The sequence below is a fragment of the Salvia hispanica genome, chromosome 3 (genome assembly GCF_029641045.1).
Source record: "Salvia hispanica isolate PSC_SH4W2 chromosome 3, Shi_PSC_v1, whole genome shotgun sequence".
Taxonomy (NCBI): Eukaryota; Viridiplantae; Streptophyta; class Magnoliopsida; order Lamiales; family Lamiaceae; genus Salvia; species Salvia hispanica.
The window spans coordinates 26,155,431-26,172,332 of NC_142694.1; the positions used below are offsets into that span (position 1 = coordinate 26,155,431).

At 34.4% G+C, this 16,902-nt stretch overlaps 2 protein-coding genes and 1 long non-coding RNA gene across 4 annotated transcripts; 1 reads left to right on the plus strand and 2 right to left on the minus strand.

Moving 5' to 3' along the window:
* Nucleotides 1–1,411: 1,411 nt before the first annotated feature.
* Nucleotides 1,412–4,491, minus strand: LOC125210770 (adenylate kinase 4). The gene is made up of 6 exons (XM_048110355.2): nucleotides 4,292–4,491; nucleotides 3,318–3,463; nucleotides 3,107–3,226; nucleotides 2,862–3,029; nucleotides 2,560–2,649; nucleotides 1,412–1,745 (listed from the first exon to the last, which is right to left on the minus strand). The coding sequence occupies exons 1-6, from the start codon at nucleotides 4,398–4,400 to the stop codon at nucleotides 1,644–1,646; spliced, it is 735 nt and encodes a 244-aa protein (XP_047966312.1). The 5' UTR covers nucleotides 4,401–4,491; the 3' UTR covers nucleotides 1,412–1,643.
* Nucleotides 4,492–11,919: 7,428 nt separating this feature from the next.
* LOC125214952 (putative inactive leucine-rich repeat receptor-like protein kinase At3g03770) lies at nucleotides 11,920–15,444 on the plus strand. Of its 2 annotated transcripts, XM_048116208.2 has the most exons (8): nucleotides 11,920–12,109; nucleotides 12,212–13,574; nucleotides 13,648–13,781; nucleotides 13,985–14,228; nucleotides 14,366–14,577; nucleotides 14,667–14,692; nucleotides 14,781–14,892; nucleotides 15,058–15,444. In XM_048116208.2, exons 2-8 carry the CDS (start codon nucleotides 12,218–12,220, stop codon nucleotides 15,289–15,291), a joined length of 2,319 nt encoding a protein of 772 aa, XP_047972165.1. In that variant the 5' UTR covers nucleotides 11,920–12,109; nucleotides 12,212–12,217; the 3' UTR covers nucleotides 15,292–15,444. The 2 variants fall into 2 exon arrangements, with proteins under 2 accessions (XP_047972165.1, XP_047972164.1); XM_048116207.2 differs by having other exon boundaries at nucleotides 11,921–13,574.
* A 62-nt stretch (nucleotides 15,445–15,506) lies between these two features.
* Nucleotides 15,507–16,546, minus strand: LOC125211905 (uncharacterized). Its single transcript, XR_007174580.2, has 3 exons — nucleotides 16,152–16,546; nucleotides 15,915–16,019; nucleotides 15,507–15,736 (listed from the first exon to the last, which is right to left on the minus strand). It is a non-coding gene; the product is annotated as an uncharacterized LOC125211905 (long non-coding RNA).
* Between the last annotated feature and the right edge of the window lie 356 nt (nucleotides 16,547–16,902).

The window sequence follows — 16,902 nt, forward strand, 5'->3', positions numbered from 1 at the left end:
ATAGTATAAATGAATTGGAAAGCTAAGTAACCAAAGGCCCATATTTTATTTATTATGCATTCATAATTATCCAATACACCAGCCCACTTACCAATTTAATAGACTAATTAATACTATTAGCTTCAATTTTCAAGCCTCCATATTTTACTAGGAGTCTTCCTTCTCTTCGAATTATATAGCAAGATAGTGATCATTGACCAATAATAATATAATAATCTCTATGTCTCAAAAAGTTTATTATATTTTGTTTTTCGTCCATCCACAAAATTTGTCATATTTCACTTTTACTATTTTTGGTACCCTAGACGTTTCACTAACTCATTTTTGCTCACATTTTATTATTAAATTAATATATAAATGTAGATAAAACTAATACTTCACATTCCACTACATTTCTTAAAACTCGTATTAAGTCAAAGTGTGACAAACTTTGTAGGACAGGGTGTACCTGAAAACAAACACTAATTCATTTGAAATGTTGAATCTATCTGCATCACCCACCCCATGTTGCCCCGTGTGAGGCCACGAACACATCGCTGCTGAGAGACACAATGTAGTCTATGGCTGCAAGATTGGAGGACTGGTTGAGGTATTGAGCTATCCCCGTCAAGCCAAAGTCTTCTTTGTCGCTAGAACTCATCCATGAGTAGCTGCAGCGTGTTCCTGCTTCCAAACGGCTATCCTCCTGCTATGTACCCACAAGCATTGCTAGGGGTCCCTAAGGCCTTCGCAAATTTGATAAAGTAGTTTGTAGTTGGTAGTATATTTTATCTTTGATCGAAACAATGATTAATCAATCACATTGCTACTTCTAGTGCACTGAGAGGGCAGAGTCCAGCGAGGCGCTGTGCAGCTTGGTTCGTGTCGAGGCTGTGCAGTTAGGAAGTTGGGAATACACCTTCATTCCTTGGCTATGATATGGTGTCATATTCATCTCCCAAGCCAGTGACACAGCCTGTCCTCACCCAAACATCCTTCTCTATCCTTAGATGCACAGCAATGTAAGGCTGCCTTCAATCCACGTTCTCCTTGCAATCTGAGTGATTTCCTACTTGTTGAATCCGAGAGGCGGATCTCAGCACATGGAATGCTACCTTATACCGGAGCTTCTGCAGATCAACGGTGAGATTCTTGGAGAGCCTAGAATCCGGTCCTTCCAATATTCTCTCAGACACAATTTAAACGGCATATACTACTTTTTGGAGGGGTGTTTCCACCAATACAATGTTTAAAATTTTAAATTAAGTTGGACTGTTGGTGTATATTGCATCAGTAAAGAAAAGCTACCCGTCGTCAAATAGCAATGAAGTTTTTATTAGCAAGCATGTATAGGGGAAATAAAGTGCACCCTTACCCCACATCCGAAACTCATGCTAACATTTCACAATATGCAGAGATACAAACACCACAGTGAGAACACATTACCCACATAACTGTATTTAGCATCCTCAGATAGAATGTGAACTGAAACAATTTTGTAGTAACTTGTATAGGAAAATCGGAAACCTAATGCCGACTACTCCTTTGACTCAGCAGAACAAATTGTACAGTACATGAACCTTTGGCAATGAGTCGCAATGACATGTCCAAGGAAAAATATGACCAAAATGTTTATTGAAGGTGGACAAAAAACTAGTCTTCAATCATGACGCCAGTGCCTTCTTCACCTCTGATGTCACCTCTGGAGGAGGTTTCTCTGCCGCAAGGTTAGCAACAACACCCTTCTTGCTATAGTAGTCAATAACCTGTGCAGTCAAGAACAGTGTCAGAGGAATCTAAGTCCATGGAGATAAACTAATGTTCGGACAGATATAAGAGCCAATTTATGTAAAATTGGTGAACAGAAGATTTAAAACTAAATGGCAATAGTAGTCATAAACTTTGGGACAGCATATATAATAAAATACTTGATGTCCAGCTTGGTGATGATCTCCCACGATGTAAAGCTACAGATTTAGGTCACGGTTCCACAAGGACTACCTAACCACGGATATTTAAAACAATTGGCAACGCTCAATATTCTGGGATGAAAGGATAGATCTAGACCCTGATGCTGATCCTAAGTTTCTTTTGCCACAATATCCTGTCTGTAAGTCTAAACCACATTACAGAATATGACATAGTCTAACCATACAAAGAAGCCAATGTTACAATTTTCTCGGACTAATGCTCACAAGAAAGCTTTCGGGCATACAGGTTAAAGAAAGTTGGATGAAACATAGTAACATACCATTTCCTCAAAACGAGAAAATAAAAATAATATGAACCACACAAATTTCAGGTCCCTCATCATCTTAGAACTTAGATACAAGTAACCTGGGTAGAATAAATACAGCACTTGGGAAGAACAAGCATAGAAAACATGACCAAGCTAAAAAAGAGCATGAAGTTCACTTTAAACAGCATTCCAAGTAAAAATTAAAAAAACTTCTATTTCAATATATGCTAATTACGATCAATATATGCTAATTACGACAACAACAGATAAATAATATTTGAACGAGTGTAACTTGGTTGAAAGCAGATGCAGAACAATAGGAATATGGAGGGTAAACATACTGGCTCAGTCTGCTTATGGAAAGCTTCAAGCCTTGACTTGAGAACAGCAGCTGTATCATCTTTCCGTTGAATTAAAGGCTCCCCAGATACCTTCAACCATGATCAAACAGAATGAATGAGCTCCTAAGAAGTGAAGCTTACTACATGAAGTATCCAGAAATATGAAGGCTGAAGAGCAGAAATACTGCTTTGACACATAATGAACAATTATGACATGTTACCCACATAAAGAAATGCAAAGCAATAGTGCATACATGAACAGTATCATGTGCAAATCACAAAGAGATGAGGTCAGTAATTACATCATCAACACCAGGCACTTTTGGAGGTGCAAACTTTGAGTGGTAACTACGACCACTAGAAGGATGAATCCAACGACCAGTAATTCTCTCCTCCAGGATAGCATCATCAATTGCAAAATTAAGAACTTTGTCAACCTTGACTCCACGTTTATCAAGCATCTCATCAAGCTGGATATAAGAAAATCATTCTATTAGATCATAATTGTTGTAATAAAACCAAAAAAGAAGCATTAAAAGTAGTTTACCTTTTGCGCTTGGACAACTGTCCTAGGAAATCCATCAAGAATAAAACCTTTCTGACAAGACGGCTTCTTCAATGCATCATCTATTATCCCAACAACCAAATCATCAGTGACAAGTTCTCCCTGAAAAATCACAAGAATTCAGATAAATGTTCATCAGTCTTTCCAGGTGGAATAGCAACATGTCACCGTGAAAGTGAGAAACTGAGAATACCTTTTCCATGGCCTCCTTGGCCTTAACACCAAGAGGAGTCTTGGCAGCAACAGCTGCTCTAAGCATATCACCAGTGGCCAGATGGCACAAGCAATATTCGTCCTTAATTATTGGTGACTGGGTACCTTTTCCGGACCCTGGTGGACCTGAAAATTAACATGAAGGATACAAATCATCAGAAAATTGTTAAATAGAAAGTCCGTAGGCACTGCTGCTTGAATCCATCTTAGCCTCTGAGGAAATCAGAGGGCGTTTACTTTCAGTTATCGTCAATAATTTTGGTGTCCGATATCTATAAATGCAGATACACCATAAGATCATTTAAGATATATGTCAATCTTAGTGAAGATTTACTAAAGTAAGAATATAACCTAATCATACTCATTATTTTCATCCAGGCACTCCTACTGGCTCTGAGACTGAGTTTGCACAATTTCAGATTGATAATATGTGCTAGCACCTCTTGGTGTGAACATAATCCATGACAATAAAAGAATCAAATAGGAGAACATCATAACTAGCCCATGGCCAAAGTTCCTGTCAATTTTTTATCCAACAATGATACCCATCCACTCCCACTCCCACACTGCATTCTATTAAACAAACAAGCTGATAATTTCAATGTCCCTTTAACTGGACAAAAAATGCAGATAAAAACTGCAATACGAGGATACAATCATACAACTATTGGGATCTAATGCATATTCATATTGGGAACTAGTGCTATCAGTTAAACTTAGAAAATAACTTCAAAATCACACACCAATAGAAGCACCATACATTAGAAAATTCAACAACAAGTTGACCTAATTCCGTCTGAAACCAGAAAGTTCTCAACATAATTAAAAATCCGGAACGCAGTTACGCAATCGTAAATAGCCTAATTGAATCCATCGAAAACGCACAACCCTAAACACGTAGTGAAAACAGAAATGCAAAGGGCGGAAGGGAATTATGAGGATAAGATAAGGCACCGATGAGGATGAGGCGTTTGTCAGGTTTAGTGGCGCATTTCATCCGGCGGAGGAGCTCCGTCATGAGATCGACGGAAGGCACATCTTCGAGATCCGCCGCTGCCGCCATTGCTGGTAGTAGTTGGAAATTGGAATGGTGGGTGAGAGAAATTGAAGAATTTCGGACCTTCCAAAGCTGCAGACTCAAGCATAACACCCGCTCTTTTCCTTTTCTAATTACATTAATTATTATTTCCGCTCCTTTTTCTTTCATAATTTTCATTTTCCACCAACGCTGCTCTAATTAAAATTTTAATTAATTCCTATTTATTTTCATTAATTATTATTGATTATTTTGGGATAATTACATTATACATATAAAATGCCTTACCAGCGTTTTAAATTAATACTACAAAAGTTTTGAATTTGTATAAATCATACAAAAGTTTCATTAAAGTTTGTAATTACAAAAATCAGTAACATTATTGAAATTCAGTTAATAATTTAATTGATTAGTTGACTGTAATTGCTTTATTTTATAGAAAGATCAACCTACCAACTATATATGCTTTTTGGTGGTTGTGTTGTGGTAGATTGGTCAACCTTCATTGTCTTTTGATTTCATGCTAGGTTTTTCTATTTCTTCTTTGCTAATTAGAAGTAGTAATTTTTTATGCAATAGTGCAAATTGCACCATATATATGGTTATATTATGGTACTCCATAAAGTATTGGACTGCTACGTGTGGGCTTGCCTCTTGTAAATACTGATTTGGGCTTTTCATCTCAAACTTGAACCTATGTACTTACTCGATATAAGGATCATCAGATCATTTATTTAGATTAGTAATCTTAAACTATGAATATTCATTAGAGAATAGTTTTTCCATATTTTTTTTTGTAAGTTTTATTAGATATAAGTTATAATTGGAGGATAGATTATTTATATGATCTATATTTTGAACTAAAAAACATATAGATATATAGATGATTTTACATATAGTATATATTTATTTAATAAATATGCATATTCAAAATGATCCTATGCGACTATTTTTTAGGAAATTGATTCGGAAGGAGGAATTTAAAACAATATAAATTGATAGAAATAATTAGGATAGTCATAATATGAATTAAGTTAAAATTGTGGTAGAACTATCATTACATGACTAATGATAATTGATTTTATTTGGGTTGATTCTTGGCGATTGGATAAACAACGCAACTGACCTCTTTCTCAGTCGTTTGAAGGCCATCACGTGTTTAGATGTGCAAATATTGGTCCAAAATCCGATCTCTACTATACGTTTAATTAGATGGAAAATGTATACTTCTTACCTATTTATGGAAAGGATCTCCTCCTCCCCTCCTCGTCCATATCTCACAATCAAATAAAGCAATTTTAATAAGTATAAGTGAATTATTTTATTTGATTGTGAGAGGTGGATGAGGAGTGGAGCAGGAGATCCTCTCCGCTGTTTATACTGATAATAGTAACATTCTCTCCGTCTAAAAAAAATACACTATCTCATTTTTTATTTGTTTGTATATTAAAATTAGTCTCATAATTTATATTTATGAAAAAAATTCTTCCTCTTTCTATATTATTTTTCAACTTTTCCCACCTTTTCTCTTTCTATCTCATATTTAGTACTTGCGTTCCAAATGAGAATATTTTTCGTGGATGGAAGGAGTATGAAATATAAAATTAACTATATTTAACTCTTAATGCTTAAATTAATTTTTTATTTAACAAATAAAATTATGCGAATCATGTTTTTGTACTTCAGGTATTGTTTAACTATTAATATTATCATTGTTATTGTTTTTAAAATCATTATTTTTTGTTACTTTCGGTTTGTTGTTATGTTTAAGATATTTTATTAGGAGTATTTGATAGGGGAGTGATCAATTGCTAACTCATCAATTAATTATTAACTATAACTAATTTACGGCCATATGATTTTAGAAAATGTGTGGTCTATAATTTGCCACGTGTAATTTTCGTTTTTATTAATTAAATCGAAAAACATAAAAAAACTCCAAATTAGGGTTTTTAATGAAAATGTCAATATAGTGTTTCGAAAATATCAACGCAATGTTTTGAGAATGTCAACACAATGCTTTAGGAATGTTAACTCATTGTTTATATTGACATTCTACATGTATTATATTGACATATTTTATATAGTATGTTGACATTTCTGCTTGTACGAAAAGATTAAAAAATTTCAAATTTTTTTTCAAATTTTGGCGTCGGAACATATGCATGTAGTATATCGTTGGAATCCGTATAAAATTATCTTTAATTTGATATACATTATATGAATTTAAAGTTTTGAGATTTCTTTTAAAAGTTAGTTATAACTAATGTTGTAGTTAATTGACATTAATACCCCTATTGATATTTTTTGGAATTAATCCTATGGCCTTATTGACGTTTTTCGTTGATCGTATTGACATTTAGGGATTAATGATCTAAGCCCTTAATTTGAATATCTAATGACTATTATTTAGTTGTAGTTAACAATTAAGTTATGAGTTAGCAATATAATACTCCTTGTATTTGATATATGTAAACTTGTTAACATTTATAATTATTAAGATCAGATATTTGCGTTATACAATTCTTTTTTACTATCATTCATTATATTTAAAATTTTCTATATTAGTAGTATTTAATTACTATATAAATGTTATAGTATTCTAACCCTGACTGTTGGCAATTGAAATTAAAAAATACTAAGTCATATAACTATCTCACATCAGTGTCAAGAAAAAACTGAAACTAGTATATAAATCTCATGGCCACTCCTTCGATCACCGATTGGTTTTAAGATGGACCCATAAATTTATATCACATATTAATGGCCAGATTAGTTGAACCATAAATCGATAACTCCGTCGGACTCACTTATAGCTCTGATTTCCAAAACACTGAACAAAACTAATTAAATTAAATACTAGTAGTACTAGTAAAGATGAACTAACTCTACATCATAGATGCCCTCTTGGAGAACAAAACCAAAATGCGATAAACTCCAAATATAACCTTACAACCTCTATGAAAATGCATGTATGATCTCTAGAAAATGAAGTATGGGAATTTGGTCGTACTTGTAATTTTAAATCACGCATGAGGTAGTAATACTTGCCGCAAGTTTATGGAGTACTATATTCTTGAACGGTATGCGACTATACATACCTAACTTTTGGTACCAAATTTAATTGTTGCATCAAATTGGGTGAAATTCTTGGGTGTTACGTCCAAGTAGGGGGCCTCTATAAAAAATTAAAAATACATTAAACATGCATATGAATATTATTGAAAGGACAATTTATTTTCTGGCAGTTTGACATATCATTTTCAATTTGGCTGTGTGGTATCAGTTGATACAATCTCCAATTTCATGAAATACAAAATATGTTTTCTGAATTCTCCTATTTAAACTTGATCTTTAATACTTATAAAATTGTAATTTATGTGTCCATTTTTAGAACTCTAGGGGTTCGACACTGACCCCATATATGTAATAATTCCATATGGTTTATGAAGAAAAGGGAGAGAGGTGAGTTAGGCCTACCATGTGTGTGTGAATATTAATTAATGCTTTCCATTAAGAATAAAGAATAAAGGCGTCTTTAGCCTTACTCTAAAGCTAAAGTTGCATGATGAGTGACAACGATTCCCAAATTCTATCATCACACACACATATATGTCATTTCATTGCTTTCCATATAACTAAAATGCACTCACATTCCTCATTTTTCAACAATTTTATTAGTATGTCTGATGAATAGTTCAATTTTATTATTTTAATATATCTATAAAAATTAATTAATTTTATTAATCTATAAATGTTGCAGCAATATATTACCTTCACTATATTAATTTATTTACCATTTATATGAAATATGACCCGCTATTCTTTTCATTTATAATATATATCAATCATTAGAAAATATAACTATTTATTTTTCATGCATTTAGAAAAGCTCAAAGCCAAAAATGACCGAGCAAACATCACATACAAATCAGAAGTTCAAAAGATCAACAAAGAGCAAGAACACTCAAACAACAAAACCAACTCAAATGCAGCTACCGAGAATAGTAGAAAAAACAAGGAAAACACACATTCAAACTTCACCAAGCGACATACATATCACATTTTTAGTCTTTATTCCAATCTCTAACAACACTCAAATCTTCTATTGGTGAGGTATATGAGAGTGAAAAACTTGTGGCACCTCTAATTCACGAATGACGTAAAGTAGGAGAAGTGTAGAAAGAAAAAAATGATTGAAGTATTGTTGGTGGAAAATGAGGCCCAAAAGAAAAAATTGCTAAATTATATATAGAAAGATTATTTTGTGACGAATCAAAATAGAAAAAGAAAATTATTTTTATAGGACAGAAGAGGAATACTATTTTCTTCTCCGACTCAATATATGCCACTTCAATTGCTTAAATTAATTTATAAATTTATTAAATTTAGGGATAGTATATTTATATTTATTGAAATGTATGTAATGATAACGAGTTGATACTTAGAAAAGGGTAATTATGAGGGGTGAAGTATCCATTCAGCCAAAATATTATAATCTCATCAATATTTCTCACTCTCTCAGTCCTATCCCCAAACGTCATATGTTTCATCACCATTAGAAGCTAAAATCAGATTGGACTGAAATATAATAATATTAAGCTTCAGATTAAGAATTATAAAAAATTTAAATATTCATTATCTAAAACTCAAATATTAAAAATTATACATCTGATCACCTTCTACATGAGATACACGATACTAAAATTAACTACATTTTATCAATTTATTACTGAAGTGTTCTACCCTCACTTGAATAAGATCTCATACTAACTTATTTTAGTAACCCGATCCAAATTAATAACTTAAGTGTGTATAAGTGTGTGTTGCATATACTTTAATTAATATGGATATATCCAACATAATAACATGCATATAACTGAAGTCTGAGGATATTGATCGTAGTGACGCAAAACAAAATATACAGGGACAAGAAAAGTCAAAAGAAGAATTATTAAAATATATCTTACTGTAAAGTGAAGATATAAAATGAAATTGAATTATTTGAGTACGACGCATGTGGGTCACCGTCGTTCTCATTTTGTCGTATGAAAATGGCATATTCATTTCAATTTTGATTGTACGTTTTGCATTACTATATATACATCCATGCATTATAGTAGTAACTTACTAGTAGTAGATATCCTCAACTCTCACCCATATCTTTAAATGCTCCTAAATTTTGATAAATTCACCCTCAATTTAGAGATATTATTTGATCAGTATGCAAATCATATATGGTGGAAAAATTAGTTAAGAAACGTACTTAGCTTGACATCATAGACATACATGTATATGAAGTGATTAAAACTTTCGATTTATTAATCGGAGAAGAAGCATCTTATCAATATAGCACTATAATAATTTAAATTAAGTGGGGCTGACTATAGACGAATCGCACAATTTTTAAGAGTTAAAAGATATTTTTAGATTAAATATAACTTGGATATATTTCTTAAATTAATTCCCACTTGACTTCATAAAAAAAGATTAAATGAGATGGAATGAGACAATACGTGTAGAAAATGATGCACGAACAACCCCAAAATCTTCATTATCTTCTATTTGGAGGTTTTTACTAAATTTTGACATAGAGCGTTGGAATTAATTAGGCTCACCTAAAAAAGGATGTATATGAATGAATGTTTTTAACTAAGCTGGACCTTATGAATCACAACAGTTGGTCTATGCCTCTATTTATCAAATATATATAGTCATACATAATTGCATTTATTGTGTCAATCTTTGATAAATAAGGGATATATAGCAGTAGGGGTGCGTTAGGCTCCTTTGCACCTTAAGTGTCTTATTTCCTTCTTAATCTCAGTCCTTGGATCCTTGAATTGGATGGTTGTGATCAATGCATTATTAGTCTATAATGTTGCATTATTAGCCGCTGTGCATTATTAGAATGAAAATGTGCATTATTAAATGACACATGGCATTAATCTAACCGTCAGATGACAAAATCGTGGGGCTAGGATTAAGAAGGAAAAATGACAAAAGATATGAAAAGGATTTGAATACATCGGCGAATTATATAAGACTATATAATTGATCAACTCTGTGTAGTCCAATGCATTCAATAAAACTAACTATTCGTTGCTCCTACATCATTTTCAAAATTACATAAAATCAAAATTTGCAAATGGGTTTATTATTCTAGACAATTAACATATAACTGAATTTACTTTCAAAGGGTTTAATTTTGTTCATACTTATATTGTCAAATTCCAATTGCACCGACAGTATTAAATTCTAGTATATGAAAGAGACTCTCTCAAAGATTACATAAAGATTCTGATATCATTGAAACAGAGAAATAAAATCTAGATAACTGATGATCACTGTGAAAGTTCCAGCTCTCAGTTGTAAATATACATCTCTTTGTAAAAAAATATTCACTCCATCCATAATTAAATATCTCATATTATCATTAAAATTTAACTAATAAATGTTCTATTTCTATGTATTTCAAAATAATTACATAGAAAACATGATAATTAAATGAGATTATATGAGTGGTACTTATATGTTAGTATGTTTTAAATACTATAGTACTTTTGATTGGTTAAATATATTATTAGAGTTCGAATTTAAATAGCCATGCATTAGTTAATCAAATTGATATTGGGGATCTACAAATTTTTGGCCATTCACCATCATATATCGGGTCCAATAAATACAAAACGAAGAAAAAGTCGAATTATGAAATGTACATTGTTGAGTTTTTTTTTAACTATTCGTACCTTGTCTAGTCATTTTTCTATCTCAATCTAGATATTGTTCAGCACTACACGTGACAACATGTAAGGACATGAACAATTTAATTAGGAATATAGTAGGGAAAAAATGCTAATTGCATCATCATATCTGATAGTACTTATTTAAGTAAAATAATAAAGCATAATACATATTCATTTTATTGATATTAGATGATCGCAACAATTGCATCATGGCAGAGAGAGACAGATGCCTTGCCAAATATGTAACTCCAAATAATAAATTAGTTATCCAACAAACCAAGAATGGGCACCTATGAATATATTTATATATATATTCGAGCAGCTGGCATTCAGTGCCCAAATTCGTAAAACTTAATATAAATACACTAGATTCCGATCCTTTTCATTTGAACATGTTGCCACTAAAAACTGTAATAGTATTTGATTTTTCTTGCAATCATGTACCTTGATTTGTAGTGTCACTTTATTTATTGATTTCACAGTTTCACTCAAAACAATTTTGTCAGGACAACATTTGTCAAGTAATCCATTCTGCATGGCATCTTTCTAAAAGGTTAAAATCATAACAAATCAAAAAAAAAAAAAATACTTATATACGTTAAATTCTAGCTAAATGGCATGCAGATTTCTTTATCAAAGTAGTTTCTTTTTTGCTATAATATCCAAGACAAGATGACAAAGAATTTGACAAAAAAAAGTTAATAAAAAAATTCCCACTAAGTAGTGTGTCACTTGCCATATAGCTCTCACATTTACAGACACCAGCAATAAATTACCTCAACTTGTTAATTAATCACCGAAAATCCTTTTCTATTATTGGGTTTCTACAATTTTCAAGAAAAAACACCACGTGCCTCTACCATTACTATACTCCTCAATCCAGCCATCATCGTTTCATTTTCCCAATAAAAATCCTTCATTTTTTATTTCACTTTTTTGGTCTGATTTTCTTGTTCTCAACCTCACTGGGATTCTTGGACATCTTTTCATGTAAGTTTCTGCTTTATTTCTGAATCCTATGCTTTTTGGCATTTTAATTCTCTGTTTCATCACCTCAAGAAGCTGTCATTTTCATGAATTAAATTACTGAAGCAAAGCATGGCAAGATTCATTCTTTCACTCTTGCTATCATGGAGTTTCTTGATTTGGGGCACTCAGCAGCTCCAATCCTCTCAAACCCAAGTTCTTCTGCAGCTGAGGAAGCAATTAGAGTATCCAAAACAGTTAGATTATTGGGCAAATCCTGGGATTGATCTCTGCTTTGCCTCCACTCCACAAGTGAACATCACATGCCAAGACAGCATCGTGGTTGAGATCAAGATATATGGTGATGCCAGCACAAGGCCACCTAGTTTTGATGGATTCCCATCTCCTCCCCAAACATTGTCTGGGAATTTCTCCATGGATTCACTCGTGGCAACGTTGTCGAGATTGAACAGCTTGAGAGCTCTGACGCTTGTGTCTTTAGGCATCTGGGGTCCCATTCCTGTCAAGATTCATAGGCTGCATTCTCTTGAATCATTGGATTTGAGCTGGAACTTTCTGTTTGGATCTGTTCCTGTCACTTTCCCAAGAATCCTCAGCCTTCAAGTGCTTAAGCTTGATGGGAACTTCTTGAATGGCACTTTCCCGGATTGGATCAATCCGTTTTCGAATCTCACGAGCTTGAGCTTGAGGGCGAACCGGCTCGAAGGTCCATTGCCTAATTCTCTGCAGAAACTTACCTCATTGACTGATATTAATCTGTCCAACAATGTGATCAATGGGAAGCTGATCGATCTAAGTGGCTTATCGCGCTTGTATTGGATGGATTTGAGCAATAATAAGCTGGATTCCGGCCTTCCTAGTTTGCCAAAAGGCATAGCCACGGTTGTACTGAGCAACAACTCTTTCTCAGGGAGAATTCCTGAGCAGTATGGAAAACTGAGGCAGCTTCAGCAGCTTGACCTCTCTTTCAATGCGCTTACTGAGGCAACTGGTGTAGGGGGGCTCGTTGCGTTGCCTGAAATAGCTTCGCTGAACTTGGGGTCGAATATGCTAACTGGATTGCTTCCATCGCGTTTTAGCTGTGGGAGCAAGCTTCAGTTGGTTGATATATCGAATAATAGGCTGAGAGGTGAGTTGCCGTCTTGTTTGAGCTCTAATGTGAAGAATAGAACCATCCGGTTCAGTGGCAATTGCTTGGCCACTGATCCGAAGCATCAGCACCCTGAAGCATACTGTGCGAGTGCTGCTATTATCCAAGAGAAGGCCAAACCTCAAGAGAAAAAAAGTGTGGGGGTGTTGATAGGTGTCATTGGTGGGATTGCTGCAGTTGTGGTGCTTCTGGCCGTTGGCTTTCTTGTGTTCTGTCGGCAGTATTGCCCTAGAGGGACGTCGGAGCAGCACTTGCTGCATAAGGCGGTTCATGATAATTCTGTCACCGGATACACTGCTGAGATTCTGACCAGTGCTAGTACGTTGCTTAACTCAATTCACTGTTTTTGGACCTCATGAGACTTTCTCAAGCATTACATTTTACTCCACAGGGTATATTTCGGATGCAGCAAAGCTAGGCGTGCAGGGTTCACCGGCTCATCGCCCCTTCTCACTAGACGAGTTGAAGGTATCTACTAATAACTTTGACAGTTCCGCGTTGATGGGCCAGGGCTCAACTGGAAAGGTAAATACGCTTCTTGTGTTGATGCTTGACTTGTCCTAAATTGGCTTTCTTTCTCGTAGATGAATATGCAACTCGTTGTGTTTAGTTTCCTCTAATGAATACATGATTGTTTGGACACTATTTGAAATGGCTCTGCTGTTTAGTATCGAAATATGCCAAATGTTGGAAACTTGAACTTTGGGCATCCTTTGTTGTCTCCTCAGATATACAAAGGAAGACTGGACAACGGCACCCAGGTAGCTATACGGTGCCTGGTAGTGTCGAAAAAATACACAATCCGGAATCTTAAACTGAGACTAGATTTGTTGGCTAAGCTCCGGCATCCTCATCTCGTCTGCTTTCTGGGACATTGCATCGAGAATGAAGGAAAAGAAGTGTCTGGTGCCAACAATGTCTATCTTATCTATGAATATGTCCCAAATGGAGATTATCTAGCTCATCTTTCTGGTGAGGATCACCTACAAATATCTCTCGAAATTTCAATAGCAACATCTGTCAACGATCTAAAAGTACTATTGTACTGGAGTATTCATAAAGATCTAAAAACAAAACTAATATTATGCTTTTTTGCATTGTGTTGTCAGAAACAAATCCAGACAAGGTGCTCAATTGGTCTGATAGGCTTGCTATATTGATTGGCATTGCTAAGGCCGTCCATTTTCTGCATACTGGAGTTATTCCTGGCTTCTATAGCAACCGGTTGAAGGCAAACAACATCTTGTTAAACGAGCACAGGATTGGAAAGCTGAGCGATTATGGATTGTCTGTTGTAGCTCAAGATATCGACAAAGACACGGTATGCACATCCACATGATTAGTTGGTTGAAAATATTGCAATCGACTGTAACCACTCACTGTTTAATCTGTTTTGATCTCTTTGTCCAGGAGAAAGAAGGAGCCCTAAAATCATGGTAAGAATGGTCTTGATCAGATAGTAGAGATGTAGTTACATGCTTACTTTAGTTTTGAATATCACCAAAATTAAAACTGCGTTTGCAGGCACACGAAGAGCTTGGATGATGATATTTATAGCTTTGGTATCATACTACTGGAGTCGCTTGTTGGGCCATCAGTTCGTGCAAGAAAGGAGTCATTTCTACTCAATGAAATGGTAATATAAACTGCATCACTTTTCAACTAAAAAAGCAACTCCTAATCATACATGTAGAAATCACAATAAGTATTCATATTTAGACAACTAGAATTCTTTGGCTTAGAGGATCTCTACTGATAACTCAGTTTGGTAATCTTAGTAACTGCTTTATGCAATTTACAGGTTTCCCTTGGAAATCCAGACGGGCAGAGGCGAGTAGTTGATCCAATCGTGCTGGCATCTTGCTCGCAAGAATCACTTTCCATCGCTATATCCTTGACGATTAACTGCATTTCTCCCGAGTCATCAACTCGCCCTTCTTTTGAGGATGTTCTCTGGAACTTGCAGTATGCAGCTCAAGTTCAAGCGACGCAAAATGTTGATCCAAGAACAGGGAAAACAATAGTGTCTCCATAACGTAATTTTGATTCTGTATCTTGTTTGGTGTATGTATATCTGATTTTGGATATTAGTATGTGATAACTTTTGATCAGCTTGTCAACTGTAAATCATGTTTTGCTGCTGCTATACTTGGTTTTAATAAGAATAGTTCAATTTATGATGCTTCAAGTTCAAGCAGAAATCTCTGTTCCCATTTCTCCAAAACACTCAAATGCTTGTTGTATCGGAAAAAGGCTCGTTCCATTGCTCATTGAGTTTTATACAGAAAAGCATAAGATGTTAATAAAACACACAAAATGTTGTGGGATGGTTCGATAAAATATAAGCCTAAAAAAGGGCTCAAATGAAGGACAAAAATATTCGTATATCTTGGCTGCTATGAAGGACAAAAATATTCTAAGGAAGGTTTACTTACCACACTAACAATGTCAGAAGCTAATTCATAATATCGACGAAATACCTGCAAAAAAGCAAGATGTAAAACATTATAGTTTCCCAAACCAATGTTTTCAAAGTCAACAGGCAAAGCAGAGTATGTACATTTAAAAAACAATGCTTCTAACAAGTCGATTTCGAAGAATCCATGGAAATTTGTTCTTGGTAAGATGTAAGATTCATGAGCCAAAGCAACTTTGTACCTTTAAAGGGCGCAATATCCCAGATACATATGGTGAATGCCTAACAGGAAGAGGTTTGTTGGTCATCCTACATGTCGCAGTTATTCCTTTGATTAGTCGCAAATCCTACACAAACTTTGAAACATGCATCAGGGTAATTGTTCATGTCACATCAATAAAGTATCCATAAACAATGCAAAGAAAAATCCACTCTGCACAAAATTAGGAATTGAAATGAAAATGGAAAAGATCACTAACCTCCTCAGACTACTCAATAGGAGATTACAGGACTATAGAAGGCTGAAGAACTTTTAGGGAATTGCTACCCTGTAAACTACTCTGCTTCACAAGATCAAGTACTTCAGAAGAACAAGACTTGAGAAGGCCTAGTACATGGCCAAGATAATCACCGCGAAGTTCCTCCACGAGATAATTTAAATCACGAATTATCCGCAGCATAAAACCTATTTTATCAGGCAGCGTAGGAACTACAGAACATCATGACTAGCAGCACAATATCATAATATCATCTTAGATTCTGAAAATATCTCTCAATTTCATAAAAACAATCAGAATGCCATATAATTCCATTTCCATGTTTTAAATATAAAAAAATTTGAAGAACTAAATCATTCTGCAAATCGAACCAAGCCAAAAAAAATAAATAAATCAAATTTGGTTGGGTTAATTTGGCTATTTTGTTTTTGGTCTGTAACGAAATCGAATAGAAAGCTAAATTACATATATATTTCCATTTTACTTATTTATTTCCTATATTTACTAAAAGTCTCGTGGGCGCCCTCATTTGCATCTCACATACAAACACTTCACTCGCAATCTACCCTACTATCATATCCGTCGTATCATCTCAAGTGCTTGACGGTAGTAAAGCATATCGATATCCCTGTGTTGATAGGTAAACGAAGCTAAATGCAGGGAAAAAAAGAAAATAAGGCCGCAAGAAAACCAATTTGCACATAACAATCACACATGATCTTATGAGGTGGGG